General features: G+C 41.2%; 1 protein-coding gene across 3 annotated transcripts in view; it reads right to left on the bottom strand.

Annotated features, from left to right (window-relative positions):
* Nucleotides 1-2424: 2424 nt before the first annotated feature.
* Nucleotides 2425-16691, bottom strand: part of klf12b (Kruppel like factor 12b) — a 33792-nt gene continuing 19525 nt past the window's right edge. For all 3 annotated transcript variants that reach the window (XM_063887052.1, XM_063887053.1, XM_063887054.1), the window contains exons 3-6: nt 12950-13493; nt 9752-9887; nt 3280-3437; nt 2425-2745 (exon numbers count right to left, since the gene is read on the bottom strand). In XM_063887052.1, the coding sequence (XP_063743122.1) occupies nt 2564-2745; nt 3280-3437; nt 9752-9887; nt 12950-13493 (1020 nt within the window). In that variant the 3' untranslated portion in view covers nt 2425-2563. The remainder of the gene's footprint in view (nt 2746-3279; nt 3438-9751; nt 9888-12949; nt 13494-16691) is intronic.

Here is a 16691-nt window from a genome sequence, read left to right as displayed (position 1 = left end):
AAGTTTTATCTTCACTATCACATATATTACAACATTTCAAAAGATCCTTTTTACAGAAGAAAAAGAGTTATATGCAAAGATGAAGTGCCCCTCGACAATAAAATGTTCTTATACATTATATGGAGGATAAAATATGATGATGACTATTTGTTTATAATTTGACATCTGAAATAAAATAATTTGAAAATCATACTATTAAACAAACAAGGTGCTGATATGCTTTTTGCCAAAATGATAATACAACTGGGCATAATGACATGTGCGCAAACAATATATATATAAATAATGATAACTTACATTACCATTCTTCTTTACATCAAACGGGGGTCACATACATTTTGTGCATGTGTGGAAATGACTTCCTGGATTTGGCTACTTCGCTGAAGGTGAGGTTGTTCAATGCAAAGTGTGTGTTTAAATGTGTGTGTGTTTTCAAGGTGCTATTATCAAAACGGCTGCCATTTCTTTTTACTGGCTTCGGTCCAATGAATGCATTTAGCAGCCACTATCAAATATTATGGGATGGCCTGATGCTCTGAGTTTATGTCTGCAGGTCGTACACAGCATTAAGAGAATTGGAAATACTTGCAAAAATATCTGTTAATATGACTATAAAAAAACTTTCTAATTTAACGTCCTGATTAAAGTTAAGTGATGTTCTCAAAGAGATAAGGAAGTACTGCCAGTAACTGCATCTAAAATGTAGAAGTACTTTACAAGCATACTGTATTGATGTATGTTTTTTATGTATCTATATGAATTCCCCCCATTTTTCAGCATTTTTTAGAGCCAAATCTTAGGTAAATCAGATGACGTATATCTGGTCTGAGGTGAGAACATTTCAAGTGATTTTCTGTATTTGAGACAAACAAAATGATTGGGAGTAACTCACTAACTGAGACATGTCAGATAAGAGTCTTGTGCTGGAGCTACAGACCAATCAAACAGAGGGAGTCGTGGTACAGACAGAAGAGTTGGCCCAGTTAGAAAACCTCTCCTCCGATATTGACATCAGCAAAAAGAACAAAGAGGAGGTTGGCGTTCCTTCTCATTACTTTGTTCAGTAATGTATTGCTCATCTGTATTGTACATAAGGTAGCACACTATCCCTGTAACACTGCAGCCCGTGTCAGTTTCAGCTTATGGTCAAGTGCCGCTGTGCAAAACCACAACGCAAGTTCCTTTCACTGTCAAACCCAGCTGAGAAAACAGAGCTGAATAATTCAAAAGAAAAGATCAATCGGGACTGAATGAAAGTGTGAGTCTGTAAGGTGCCTCTGATTTTTGTTTTCTTTTTTCTTTCACATACTGGAAATCTCCTCTGATTGTTTCAAGTTCACTGTACATGAGGGGTTGTATTTTCAAACATAAGCAATAAGCAGGCATTTAAAAAACGAAATAAGGTTCAATAAACAAAATGTTGTCATACTGAAAGTATATTTATCCTTAAAGATTGCACTTTACTGATTGCTAATCACAGCACAAATTCCACCAAAGATTATTATTATTTTTTTAAGAAATGCTTTCAAGAGGGTCAACATAAAGAGTAGCACTGATGAGATTTGGGGTTGTTGGGCCCTGTGTGCGGGTCATAAACGTTGTGTTTCTTTGCTGGTGTGATGACATGCGTGTCCAGTTGTTATTGTTTCGAATAAGGTCATTATAGCGTGTTGATGAGGTTGATCCATTCGGATTGTGGCTTTTTAAGTTAATGTAAATTACTGTTTGCTGGCAATGACACAGGTGAAAGTCCAGCCCTCTTTGAGCTTCCATATAGGATGCCCCGAATTAAAAAAAAAAAAAAAAGCAGGCTCCAGCAGGCTAAGAAGACCATTCGTGATGAAATGACGCCCTCTGCTGGTCACAAATCAGTCTCACAGGGAGGCACGGTGCAACAATACTGCCTGTAACTCCAATAGGCCCAAGTCCTTTCCTGTGATCCGGTCCAGGCCTAACTCCATTCTGCTCACACAGGAAATCCACTCCACACAATGGGGTCTTTCACATTATGAATGCTGGAAAAGCAGCCGTTTGAAGAATAATGAAAAGAAAGATGCGAAAAAGAGACCGCCGCAATTGCATTATATCTTTTTTTTGTCCAAATAAAGAGTGCGAGTTCATCTTTAAAAATGAAAGTGAGACATTTACAAACAGTGCTGTAAAAGACAGTTCCCTACTATACTCCAAAGAATATCAATAACAGATCCTGCCGTCTACTCCTTCCAACCCGGAGAGGATCCAGAAATGACCCTGTTTTGTGCTCCACAAGCTCTGTGCTTCTTCTTCTCTCCTTATGAGGGATGAGTGTGTGTGTGTGTGTGTGTGTGTGTGTGTGTGTGTGTGTGTGTGTGTGTGTGTGTGTGTGTGTGTGTGTGTGTGTGTGTGTGTGTGTGTGTGTGTGTGTGTGTGTGTGTGTGCTTTGTATGTGTACATGTGTGCGTCCAGGCCAGCTGTAAAACATTCATAGGGAGATCCCGCTCCCCCGGCTGCCTGTTTGTGTGTGGCTGTTCCATTGATCTCTTTTCTCTCTCTTTCCATTCCTCTTTATCTTTCTCCATCTGATTCACACCAGCATGTGTCTCCGCCGGTGCAGGGCCAAGTGGTCAGATCTGGAGAAGCTGCGGTCACAGTCTGCGCACTTAAAGGGCTTCACCCCTGTGTGTTTTCTGTAATGCCTCGTCAGCTCATCAGAGCGGGCAAACTTCCACGTGCATCCGTCCCAGGTGCATTTGTATGGCTTTTCCCCTGCAGAGGAAGACAGAGAACAGTCAGAAGCGTGTACACTAGATGCTTAGCGCTGTTACTCAGTAGGAGGCATAGATACGTTATCAATAATGATATGTCTTCCTTAATTTGGAAATTTTTCTAAGGGTAAAGCACAAACATTATGAAGTTTTGTATGATCAGAACATTTTCAAAGCTCAAATTTCACAATTGCTTGCAACAAATCTATTTCTTAGAAAAGTCTCGTAAACATTTTGCCTTGTTGACACTTTTTTTGTTGTTTGGGTAAAAACTACAGCAATGTTTGGGCACGTTTTGCTCCCTTGGTCACAAGCTTTTAGTTGAAAGTAGGTAGCTAAAACATACTTTAAAGTGATTTGAAGACATGACATTTACATGATATTTATTTCCACATTCAGTCTGGCCCATGGCACTGGCTAACACCAACAAGGATGACATTCTGAACATTTAAATGCCATTACTGACAAAGCGAGCAAAAATATCTGATAAAACCAAATCACAGCGTTTAAGCTTTGCTCACTCAGACCTACTGACCTGTATGCGTCCTCCGGTGTGCTTTTAAGTGGGAGCTTTTGGTGTACACCTTATTGCAGCCCTCAAAGTCACATCTGTGAATTCTTCTCTTTTTGGAATCTGGTGACTCTGACCTCCGGGGGCGTCGTATGCTTTCAATACTGAACGGGGACATGGAACTGCAACGGAAAATAAGAATAAACATAAAAGCATTATTACACTGTGACGATGGAATTAGTATCTTTTTCCAAACAGGTTTGGGTATGTAGTGTATGTATGCTGAAAAAGGGACAACTTAAAGCATGGTGAAACCTATTGTTACACTTTGCGATACAGAAAACGATTAAAGGAGCTGCACACTGTTTGCAAAAATACAATTGTGCATGTGATTTTTTAAGTCTAGGTGGAGTTCAGTTAGAATTGTCATTTTAAGTTTGCTGTTTATAATAGTATGGGGGGAAAAAGTGTACTCGAACATATTGTAATGTGAGATATTTTATAAGGTAAGGAAGCTCAACCAATGCAATAAAGGGGTACCTGATTAATGCAAACAATAAAATGCAATCAAACCAGCCAATTGTGAGATCCACAATTATAATAAAATATAAAATGAACAAAGTCCCATGTAAGCAAAACACTACTCAATGGATTTTGTTTAAATGCTTAAAGGCTAACAGGTTGTAAATAAACTCAAAACAAAATACTCCAATTACAAATGTATATATATATGTATTATATGCTTCTCATTGTGGTTTCAATTACACCAAGCAACAGCGAAATATGAACAATTAATCATTTATAAACTTTTAGGGTCCACAATTGTTAAAAAATGTATTATAGTTTTGGTAGATAAAGCCAAAATGTATGAATGTAGTTAAACTGTCAGCGAGCTACTACAAAATGTAATTTTACTACTAACTTTACTACATGAAATTCACTGTTCATGGCACATGCAAAAATAATCATGAGAGGAAGGGGAGCAGTATCTTAGCCAGCAGGTGGCAGTGCAGCACTGCTCTACAGTAAACTGAGGAAGCAGATGAGGTAAGAAGGATGGTATTCCTATTGCTCGAACACCAATCATCAATCATAGATGGAGGGATAACAGAGTTTTATGTCAATATTGTTCAGCGAGGTTAATGACTCCTGAGTTCTATCTGCCATCAACACATTTAGGCATGACATTCCCTCTCCATTAACGAGTCAATATCACTGTTGATCATATCATTTGTCACTTTGCAAAGTGTCTGTGTGCTTTTGCATGCAACACGTATAAGTGTTTGTAGTCTTATTTCGGTGGCTAATCTTTAATGTGCTCATGTAAGACTTCTCTAAATCATACACAGAAAACCAGGAAGAAAAAAGAGAAGCTAGGGTTGTGGTAGATGGTCAGTTGTTCATGTCTCATGTTTATCAACGAGCATCTTTTACACAAGGATAAACTCATGATTTCTGTACACACACGACAAATAGGTTAGAAAGACATAAGAACATCTCTGTTTACTAGAAGGGAGGAGTAATAGCTGCGGGATATATCTAACGGGGCTCTGTCAGCTGTGATGGAGCACAGTTGCTTTTCTTCCAGGTCTCAGAGTCTCTGCTGTGGATATTGAGAAACGGGTAGGAGGGTGAAGAGGGGAAAGAGGAAGGAGGGAGAGTACGAAAGGAAAAGCTTCAGTCGTGTCAGATTTGAGAGTGGAGCAGGGTCTGCCAGACAGGCCTGCAGTGAACTATCTCCACCACACACAGCCCACTTCCTGTCTCTCAGGGTTTCACAGAAGCACCATTTGTCAAATGTACACTCAGATATGTACGCAAGCAAACGAGATACACACAGGCTAGATACATACACGACACAACAGAAAAACACAAGTACATACAGATCACCTGTTGCTCTTGGCTTACTGCCAAACTGAAGCTCTACAGGAAATGAGCAAATGGGTCAGATATGAAGTGGACTCTCTCCCTCTTTCTTCAACCCCCCCCCCCCCCCCTAACTGTAACAGTGTGTGTCTAATTTCAGAAAATATCTCACTGAACACACCGAAAAGTATCTTCATAAAGTTAAAAGAATGCAGTAATTACAAGTTATTTATGAGATGACCAGAACATCCACTAATATAACAAAATCTAGAACCTGAGGTACTGTCCGCCTCTCTCTATGTGTGTGTGTGTGTGTGTGTGTGTGTGTGTGTGTGTGTGTGTGTGTGTGTGTGTGTGTGTGTGTGTGTGTGTGTGTGTGTGTGTGTGTGTGTGTGTGTGTGTGTGTGTGTGTGTGTGTGTTGATAGACAGACTTAACAGAGGAAATTCTCTAAGCTCAGATGAGGAGGATGTTTACATTCTGAAGTGACACCATCATTATGATATTGAGGTCTGACTACGACAGGTTCTAAAAACAAAGACTTATTACTCATCATAAATTAATTGATTTAACATGCAACAACTGTTTATCCTCTTCTGGTGATAATGATGTTGTCATTACTGCTCCATTTGATGAGCTTGGTGATAGAATTATTGGTTAATTCGTTTTGGGTATTAATAGAATTTTCCCACTGAGACATGGTAGTGCCAACCACTAGCCAACAAAAACGAGGAAATCAGTTATACTTCGAAATCCACTTCCTCACAATTGAAAGGTACCTGAATTACATGAGAGACAATACAAGTATCAAAATAAAAAATAATAGATTTAGAAATGAAAATCAATCACTTTTCTTCTGGGCAACAGAGACAAGCATTATATCACTCCAAACTGCAAACCTGGGTTTTTAATTATCTGTCGAACTACATTTTTGGGAAACTGTATGCACATTATTCAGCTTTTGTTTATAAGGCTACAAATAATTAATAAGATTACTGGCTAAAAAAGCAACAATGAAAACTCTGTTTGTTGAAGTTGTAAAGCAAGCATCAAATAAAATATTTGTGAGGTTTCAATGTTTTTAACTGCAGTTTATGGATGTTCATGCTTAGTGGGTTGAGAAAGTTGCACCACAACTGGTCTGTTCTGCTAACGTCTGACAGATGCTACTAGTAGTGTTAAGTTGCCGTTTATAAAAGTGGGCTTACTGTATGTGTGAATATATAGTAAAAGATCAACTTGCTCATAGTTGATGAACCGGTGCATTTAAAACATATCAGCAACTAGAGATCCACTCGTTCACATTTAAAGGTAAAAGTAATATAATACTTATTATAACCTAAGGGATTACAGTATAGGTTGTCTTTAATTTGGGGAATAAGCTGAATAAATGTCTTAATCTAGGGGGAAAAAAGGGGGAAATTGGGTGTTGTCCGCAAAAACAACTAAAATGTATGTCTTTAATAGCACAACTTTTGCAATATGTCTGATGGCGGTTTTGTGAGAATTGATTCGTTGTATTTCCTCATGTGAGCCCAGCGGCAAACTCACCCTGCTTTGAACTCTGTGTCAAAGTGGAATCATGGCTGTGTGAATGTGTCTGTTTGTGTCTCTCAAAGCAGCAGAGAGAAATAGGAAGTACAGCTGAGAACGATTTCAAACAGAGCTGACCTCTGTTTTCGCTCCTTTGTTTCCCCTTTTTTTTCTCTACGTCTTCATCCGCTGCTCTCAACGAGTGAAAACGAGAGAAGGAATGTGTGTCACCTACAGCAGGAGTTTCCCACAATGCACAACACAATACATATTTTTTCAACTCCTCATAGGAAACGGGGTCAAAACAACAGATCGTGTAAACACAGCAACTGTGCGACGTGGTTCTTAAACAGGCCTAGAGTATTAGTGGTCGTATCGAGGAAACAGGAAAGGAAGTGTGTGTGTGTGTGTGTGTGTGTGTGTGTGTGTGTGTGTGTGTGTGTGTGTGTGTGTGTGTGTGTGTGTGTGTGTGTGTGTGTGTGTGTGTGCACTGGAAGATGGCCCACTGGGCATTCCTGTACCTGTCCGAGGACACTATCCCTTGCCTGTCCCCCTCCCCTTCCTCCAACTGCTCTGCACCATGGCCCCCAGGTCTTTGGGGACAAGCCAGCATTCAGCAGAGCAAACCCTTCCAACACAAGCCCCTAAAACCAAACACACACACACACACACACACACACACACACACACACACACACACACACACACACACACACACACACACACACACACACACACACACACACACACACACACACACACACACACACACACACACACACACACACACACACTCACTCACTCGCCATCTCCTAACTGTCTTCCTCTCTTTCACTCGTGCTCTCCCACAATAGCCTATCCACCCGTCCCCAGGGAAACACATGAATATGGAGGAGGCTGCCCAAGAAGCACATGACACACACTCTCCCTCTATCTCACTCTCTCCTTTCACTCATTTATTTATATATGGATACCTGGATTGGAAGCTGCAGGCACTCCCATCCTCCGCCCTAACACTTTTCTACTCTGACGCTCTCTGGCTGACTGCTTGTGTAAATTTGGATACTCAATTACATAAAGCAAATCTTTCGACATTCAGTGCAGACGTTCAGATAACAGATTTCTTTTTAAAATACAGCAGCACAAAAGACTGATATGTTTCAAAGAAGTGCTTCTGTTTCACCGCAGATATCCATAAAGTGCATTTGTGTGTCAATACAGAAAGCACATTCTTCCTCTATGTGGCCATACCGGCGTGTTACTCAAGAAAACTACAGACTGCTTTGTTTTTCCCAGACAAACATGCAAGTCTGTGTTCCTGTTGACAATGGCTGACCTCCTTCTGGAACCAGCTGTTCTGTCCACTGTGCGGAAACACGTGCGTGCATACAGTACAAAAACACATACACCGGAGGATTAATACTTACGGACGTGCACACATACTTTTTCACACGCACAGTTTCTACACAGCACAGTCCGCACTTTGCAAACAGAGCAGTGAGTGTGTGGGCAGGCCCTGGCAGGGCATAGCTGAGCCTGGCTGGTGATTTCTCTCCATAGTGAAAGCTTGGGCAGTGAAAGGTTGGGTCCTGCCAACCTCTGTTCTTCTCTGACCACCCGGTGCCCACGTGTGGCACTCAGGGGCATGCCTGTCCCTTTCAATAAACCTGCATTGAAACCTGAGTCCTCCAGTGAGTCTCTGTGCGTGTGTCTCTCTGTGTGTGTGTATCCTCCCTGAAACATGGCAACCTCTACTTGTACCACTGAACGAACACAACCAGAGAAGGAATCTTCACCACAATGTCTTGCACAGTGCCACCACAATTACTCATTTAGTTTCATCACTGTAGATGTTCACAAAGCCAGTAAACAACCCAATGTCTTGTATACAATGTCAACCCCTATAAACTGGACTGCTACATCCAGAAACACAGCCGTGAGCCTCAGCCTTGTTAATGTTGCAACATCATTAGCAGGATTTTCAGCAGAGTCTCTGAATAGTTTCCTTACAGTTAGTCTAAATAAAAAGTCCAATGGGCATTAGCTTGAGTCTGGCCAGGCTGCTGGTTATGACTGTTCTGAGTTTATAGGCAGAAGGGGAGGAGGGCAAGGCCGAGCCAAGGGTTTTTCTGTGTCTAATTTCCTGTTTCTGATCAGGATTCTGTGAGCTGTCATCCACTGGAAAGGCAAGACTTTACATTCAACACAGATGGACTGGCACCACAGGAGTTGTGATGTCTGGGCTTAAAGTATTTCTGAGCCTTATGCATACAGGCATATAGATGCACTCCCACGCAGATACATCCAAATGTGGAAGGGCAGCTACAAAAGCACTCAGAAAATGCACAATGCTTGGTTTTTTTATATAGCAATTATGCTATCATACAAGGCAGATAACAATGAGCACTGTCAGGGGAAATATTTTTAAACCTCTGTACTCTGAACTCTGTAATGCCAGAGCTCGGATTATTTTACTTTATGTCTATTTTACAAACTGTCTTAAACTTTGTATGCTGTTATTTTACAATCCCTCTTTAAACGTTCATCATTTCTTTAAATTAGACATGTTGTTAATATTTGAGAACCCAAACAGCTTGATAAACAATGGCTAATGTGTAATAAAAGGCAGCCCTGACTAATATATTCAATGCATAGGAGTACCATCCCCCAATAAAGATCTGCATACACTGTAGATGGTTGAACATAACATAGCACTGACATTTCCCAGTTTTTTCCCTATATAATTGATGAGCAACTTCAAGAAGCACTTATCTTATGAAATAACTAAATTGTGATATGTCATTTTTGGGTGACTGATGGAAGGAAAGTTAGTTTGAGTAAAAATAAACTTTCTCCAACACTAAGAATACTTGAACAGCAGACAAAATTGTAACTCCTATATAGCACCAAACTTTACAGCTGCCAAAAGTGAGGAGTGTTTGGATCAAGACCACACTCCCCAAATATGACAACACAGAACAGAAATAACAAATAACGAGACAGTGGATTTTTTAGAGTTGTTAGGGTCAGTAGAAGAGAAAAAGTCAGTATAGAGACTCAACATTTCCACACACAGGTGTACAGATCATGATACTCACTCTTGTACGGCGCGGGCTATAGACAGCGCAGTGGAGCCCGTCTCATTAACACTGTCCAAGGTCACGTTTGGCAGGTCGTCGTCGTCACTGTCACTCTTGATCTGCCTTGGCGACAGGCCGTTGTGGTCTGTGTGTGCTGTGAGGACGGGACACAGACAGAGGAGTCAGTGGGTACAGTTGTTGTTTGAATGTGTGCATGTGTGCGTGTGTGTGAATGCCCATGTTAAAAGTGTGTGTGTATGCACTATGCTCTCTGTTCCCCTGTTGGTGCAACTGACAGGGATTTATATTCATGATAATGACAAACTGTAACACAAAAGTCTAAAGTCTGAACACTTTTTATCTTCCTGGTAGTTAGCAAGCTAGCTTCCTCCCTTCTTAAATTCTTCTCTTTTGCACAGTAACCAAGAAGAAGAACATGCATCATCAACACTTCTCAGCGTTTGAGCCAGTGAGCGCAGGGGTCTCTTGTCCCTTGAGCTGCATGACAAAGTAACATGTACTCCACAAGTTGTGACAACTTCTCCCCTGGACAACTCATTGGATATATTGCCAGAGCCTGCAGCCGTTCTGTCCTCTCGGTCTCCATGGACACAGGCTGCGTAGATTCTGGTTAGCTCAAGAGATGACTGTCAAGACAAATAAAATCCTGTCACAGACTACCTAAAAGTTGCCGGAAATCCACTATATTGAACATTGTAACATATTCATTAAAAAAATTGCATGTCTATTATGTTAAATATTGAATAACTCTTCATGGTTCTTATGTATTCATCACCAAAACCAAATATACATATTGTGATTCATTTCCAGCTGAATCCTGAGACATCCCCTATAACTGTACGCCTGATGCTTTTATAAAAGCTATTAGGACTTCCACCTCCTCTGCCCTCTCAGCCGAGACTGTGGCCATAATGGCCCATAATAAGGGTCTACAGTTGGGAGCAGACATGGTGTTATTACTGGGGGAGGGGGTTAATGCTGTAACTCTGCTGGAGCCTTTGCTTTAAAGGTTTCCAAACTGTTGTCGTAGACTAAGACATGCAGAGTGGTCACTAGCTCGCCTACCCTGTGGAAAACCTGTAATTAACTAGAAATGCTCCGTGTGTTGCAAAGGGGTATTTTGAGCGAGGGACACAAAAGGAGGAGTAGTGGAGAGGTGGGCAGAGCACTGGATTTCTTTCTTTCTCTCCTGTTGTTTCCAGTCAAGCCCTGTTTCCATGGCAACCTCCTGCCGGAGACAGGGAGACAGCAGTGAAAGGAAGGGTACCCGCCCTCTCTTATAGAGGATGGCCAACCTGTGTGTGTGTGTGTGTGTGTGTGTGTGTGTGTGTGTGTGTGTGTGTGTGTGTGTGTGTGTGTGTGTGTGTGTGTGTGTGTGTGTGTGTATGTGTGTGTGTGTGTGTGTGTGTGTGTGTGTGTGTGTGTGTGTGTGCGCATGTGGGTGAGTGGTAGTTGTGTGTATATGTGAGTGCATGAAAGTGTTTTTGTATCTGTGTTGAAAGCTTCAGTATGACTACGACTTGCATCAGTGCACATGATTGTTCAGTTCATACCAAGTCAAACAAGGTAAATCTGGGCTGTTGACCCTCACATTAACTTCCTATTTGAGGGGAGTGGGCATAGATAAAGCCTCTACCACTAAACAATAGCGTCACCTGAAAAGGAATAGGTTCATATAAAATGGGAACAGAAAAATCCACTTGAACGATAATATAATGATTTGAAACAATGAATTTGTATATTTTCCTTTGAATTAGACTGTGAAATCCTATGTCAATGTTCTCCTTGAGTCTCAATAGCTGCCAAAAATAGCTAAATGTTCTGTTTGTCTTCTGGATGTGAAGTCATTAAAAGTGACTGTATCCACCGCACCCAACAGCCACACTTGTTCACTCCATTTCCTTCGTGTTTTGTGCTTTCACTGCCGGGTAAAGCTGTTGTTGGACTGTGTACATGTGTGCGAGCATGTGTTTGTGTAAGTGCCACCCATCTTCAATATCCATCCACACCCTCTTATGCAAGCCTTGTTTTTCCTGTCCGTCTTCTTTCCTCTTTTCTCCCTGTGAGCCGACATACAGTAAAACGCCCATCTCTAAGGGGACCACCACACCCATCCGACAAGTGTCTTTCTGACTACATGCTCTAATTACACATGTTTGCTTGTACGTGTACAGCACATGCACCGGTGTGAGTTTCTAAGTTTGTCCGTCCATCCTGCGGGGAGTGTCAAGAAGCAACCTCTTTTTACAACCAACAGTTGGCCTGTGTACGGCTCAGAGTTGGACAGAAACACCTTCTGTAGGCTCACGCTTAGTGGTTGGCAGTAACACCACACCCCGAGAGAAAACCAATAACACATTCTAGCCAGGCCAGCGACGACTAATACTGAAACTGTCCCGGATGTTTGCTTCTTGATAGAAAGAAAGTAAACAACTGGTGTGGCCCTGAACCAGAGGCTTTTAAAGGCAGCCAAGCTAAATATGTTGGTTAAAGATGGGAAAGCCTTTCAACCTGTTAACCTCATCTCCACTTTAAGAAGGAAACACTTCTAAAATCAAGCAAACGCACTCTTCTTTCACACAGTCATGTCTACAAGTTATTGGACATAAGACAGGAGGACATCTGGACCAGATAAACAGCATATATACCAACAATATACCAGCATAAACAGCTTGTCATTGGGATATATCAAGACCAAAAGCATAGGTATTTAATTCCTCATCACTTAATGCCGGCATTAGCTGCCTTTGTCTCCCTTGTTTTTGTTAAGGCATCCCAATGTGATCAGATATGGATCATTTTGTATTCCATTTGTAAAAAGGTTTCCAAATATTCATATACTGAGGGTGTTTAATTAATTTGTGGAGGCTTTTAGTTGAGCAAAAAAAATAATTGAAGTGTATTGTGATGGTTGGAAACTGATAAGTGAAAATAATCAACAGTTTTCATATAGGTGATTTTATTCTTGTCTTCTAATTAAAGTTCCTCACTAACTGAAGGAACTGTCTATACAACTTGGAGATAGGTCAGACAGGTTAAGTTGTAATTGAAATCAATATAATCAGAAGGCACAAAGCATGCAGTCTGATTCACAAAGCATCGTAATTTCCTTCACACTGTTCGACTATCAGTGCTGAAAAGTTGATGGAAATGATTGTGTTTCTAACTGTGTGTGATGAAAATTCATGATCTCACCTTTGCCCTGTCTTTTCACCTCGTCCAGCAGAGGTAGCATGATGGCGTTGTTTAGGCTGGAGGGCGATCGAACGGCAGTGGTGTACATGAGGGGCAGTGACTGCACCACAACAGGGATGCGGTGAACATGGCTGGCTAGCTTCCCTGCTCCCTGCAGGCTCAGAGGGCTGGATGGAGGCGGCGGCACAGAGTGCAGGATGTGCAAATACGGCTGACCTCTCACCCCACTCCCGGGGGCAACCAGAGGGCCCGGCGTGAGCACCGACGAGGCTGAGGTGATCACTGATGGCGAGGAGGAGGAGGAGGATGACGACGATAAAGAAGACGGGGAGAAAGCGTATCTGAGGGGGGAAGATGATGAGGTGGTGGTAGGGGTGTTGGATAGAGAGGAGGGGCGGGGTTTGTTGATTGACAGGTCGACAGGCTCAGTCTGTGTGTGGAAGTGCAGGTCGTGAGCGAGCAGGTCCTCTGGAGGTTCGGGTTTAACTCTGCTGAGGAAGAAGGGGACGCCGTCCATCGCAGAGTAAGAGCGAACTTTAGGTGACTGAGGGAGTAAAAGAAATGTTAATGTTAGACTTTTCCCCGATCATTCATTTTTGTCATTTTAATACCTTAAAAGTGCACTACACTGCCACACACAACAGGGTATAAATAAATAAGTAACATTAGCTGTCTACAATTAATGAATTCATGGCATCACTTTTCATATTACTACTGTTGGAAGAATTCTCTTTTTAATACGTCAGGCCAGAAAGTGATATGTTAATGAATTCACTTGAATGATGATTATGTTTGTACACGTATTGATAGGGATATGTTAGAAAGGTATGTGAAGTGACTTTTATTGAGAAAAGAGCAATTAATATCCTTATGTTCATTCAAGCATTCAACTCCTTCTTGGTTAGCATGATGTCATTCACAGATGAAACGCAGGAGGAGTAGATAGTGTCTCTCACACTCGCCTCCGCTCATCGTCTACTTTCTGTCTTCCTTTTCTCTTGGCGTGGGTTTCTCTATCTCTCACCCTCCCTCTCCATCTCTTTCTCCTGTTTTCCATCACTCCCACTGAAAAAGCAGCTCTCTTGGCACCCCTTATATCTCTCCTAAATCTCCTTTGTGACAGTGGAAAAACATCATATGGGCTCAATTTCCTGACCGTCTCTCTCTGTCTCTCACTGATGGGCCTCCTAAGGCCAACGCTGGTGGCTCAGTGTATCCCTCAGCACATCTTTCACCTAACACCAAGCAGACTGAAACACAACCACCCCATCTGTCTGCACAAGTTTGAGAAACCTGTTTACTTAGAAAAGATAATGAAAAACATAAACAGTAGAAACACAACACATGCTACTAGTTTTGTTTTTCCAAACTCCCATAGAATGGATCCTCTTTCATAATTGTTGTTGTCAAAATGAACCATGTAAGATGTGCTGTTGCAGATCTAGACTCACTATGTTCGATTTGGGAGGGGTGCGAGAGAGTGTGGTGTCGATCCTCACAGTGGAGCTTTTAAGAGGCTGAGTCACAGCTTAGGCCATCAGGGAGCGAGTACATCCAGGATTTTTTACTAATCATACAGGAAAAGCTCATTAAACTAAAGGGAAAAACTTGAAACCACATAGCTGTAGAAGATATGAAAAATGTTCCACGGATTTCATCCACACTTTTGTTTTTTGAGACTCACATTTCTTTCCGCTTATGTAATGCTGGCTGAGAGTGGATCTGTGGTGAATTACAGTATGAACCTCTCTGTGTGGTGTGTGTGAGCGTGTTCTTTTATGTAGTAGCCTGCTATTTTTACTCCAGACTTCTATACTCGTTTTTTGGCCTACAGGAAATGTTTCGACCCCATGAATAAAAAGTGCTTCTTCCTTTGTAACTCCTCCTCAGTTGGAAAACAAACCCTACCCCATGAAATATGCCCTCAGATGACATCTGGATATTTAAAGTTCAGCTCAGGGTCAGCCATGTCAAGGTGAGAGTTCACAGTACTACATAATACCACCCGCAAAGCAATTTGTTTTACAAATCATGAGAATGTAAACCGTCATAAGAATCACAACTGAAGGAAAGCTCATTAACTCCAGTGTGAAAATTGGAGCAGATGTTTGTGTGTCCATTGTGGACATTTCTTCTAGTACAGAATCAGTCGGAGACAATTCTCGGAGACATTCATAGGCTGTCATATTTGGTCGTTTTGAGGGAGCTCTGAAAAGATCCAATGAGGATTCTGCTGGGAGAACTAACCATCTTCAATCAAATAAATACATAGATAATTATGAGACAGCAAACTCAACATCACTGAAAGATGTGTCACAACAGAAGGACTATGCAGCTACAAATGGCTTTACCTTTACACCTAGAAAACTTGGATTTGAATAGCTGGATGGTAGCTGGGCAGATAATGAATGAGTCACCAATGGTAAAGCATGAATGAATCAGCTGACGCAAATCAGCTGATGAAAGCTCTACTTTTTACTCTACTTCTTTTGTTTGGACTTGCTTTGGCTACACAAAATGCTAATATATCCCTGGGCTGATTGTTAGGTTATGAGTCTGATGGGTGGAGAACCATGGTGACATGGAGTTTTCATAGAAAGAATTAACTGCTCTCATTTTTATTCTCACAATTGGAATACCCTCAAGGATTCAAAGCAACATATTTAGGTCACAGTTGACTTGTTTTTTTTTTTAACAGAGTCAGTGACACTATACAAAATCCTCTGATCAATGGTTCATTAACATAAAATATAACAGTAAATAAATGGTTTAGTCTATTCACTTATGACCAGAAAATCCCTCCCTTGGGCTATATAATTGCTCATTAGATTTGTATTGCTACCTCTAAATCTGCAGTCTTGCTATCTATCTATAGTTTACTGTTCCACAGCTTTACCTTGAGAAATATTTAAAAAGAGATATCACTTAATTAAAAATAATATGCATGTTTGTCATGTCAAATATGGCTATGCGTCACTTGCATCAACTCCGCATGTAGCATTTCTTGACAAACCCTCGGGCTATCACCCAGCTGCTTTAGCACGGGTCTCTCTGTGTTTGCATGTTCTGTATAGAATGTGAGTGTCATGGACCGCCTGGAGCTAAACTGCCTCAAGGCTTTGAAGTCATTACATCCATTGAGGCTGATCTCAGTGTAGAAATCTTGTCTTTCTTACTAAGTGCTCTTAGAGTGTGTAGTTGGCTATGCATTTCTCCAGTATTGCCAGTTCTCCCTATAACAGGACAACTGAAAAGAATATATTTGTGCCAATCACAAGTGCCATGTTTGAAGCTATTCTGTTTAAAGATTTGTGACAGCATGTTGCATGGTTTTAATGCTGTAGTGGTGAAAAAATCTGTCCATCGACAGAGAAATCACTGAAACTGCTTCTGTGGAACTTCCTGCTACAGAAGGTGTCTCAGGACAAGTTGAACAATACCTACTTGCTGTCACTGCTGGTAATAAGGCAACCACAAATGTCATGTGAGGCATACTATTGTAATGCTGCAAACATTCCAATACAAATAACAGACTGTAAGCTAAGAGGTGCAAAAACACATTTCAAAATTACCCAACAGTGTCTTCCAGTTGTTAACATTAGCAAGTACTTGATTGAGAGGAAATGAGTATCAGACATCAACCGTGTGATGCAGTGTTACTTAAGATTAAAGAAGACATAGTATTCTTATTTTCAGGTTCATATTTTAATTTTGTACCCCTACTGTGACATGTTTTCATGCT

Source organism: Eleginops maclovinus, chromosome 7 (assembly GCF_036324505.1).
Source record: "Eleginops maclovinus isolate JMC-PN-2008 ecotype Puerto Natales chromosome 7, JC_Emac_rtc_rv5, whole genome shotgun sequence".
Taxonomy (NCBI): domain Eukaryota; kingdom Metazoa; phylum Chordata; class Actinopteri; order Perciformes; family Eleginopidae; genus Eleginops; species Eleginops maclovinus.
Note: the sequence above shows the minus strand (reverse complement) of the source record. Positions and strands in the feature narration are given on the sequence as shown.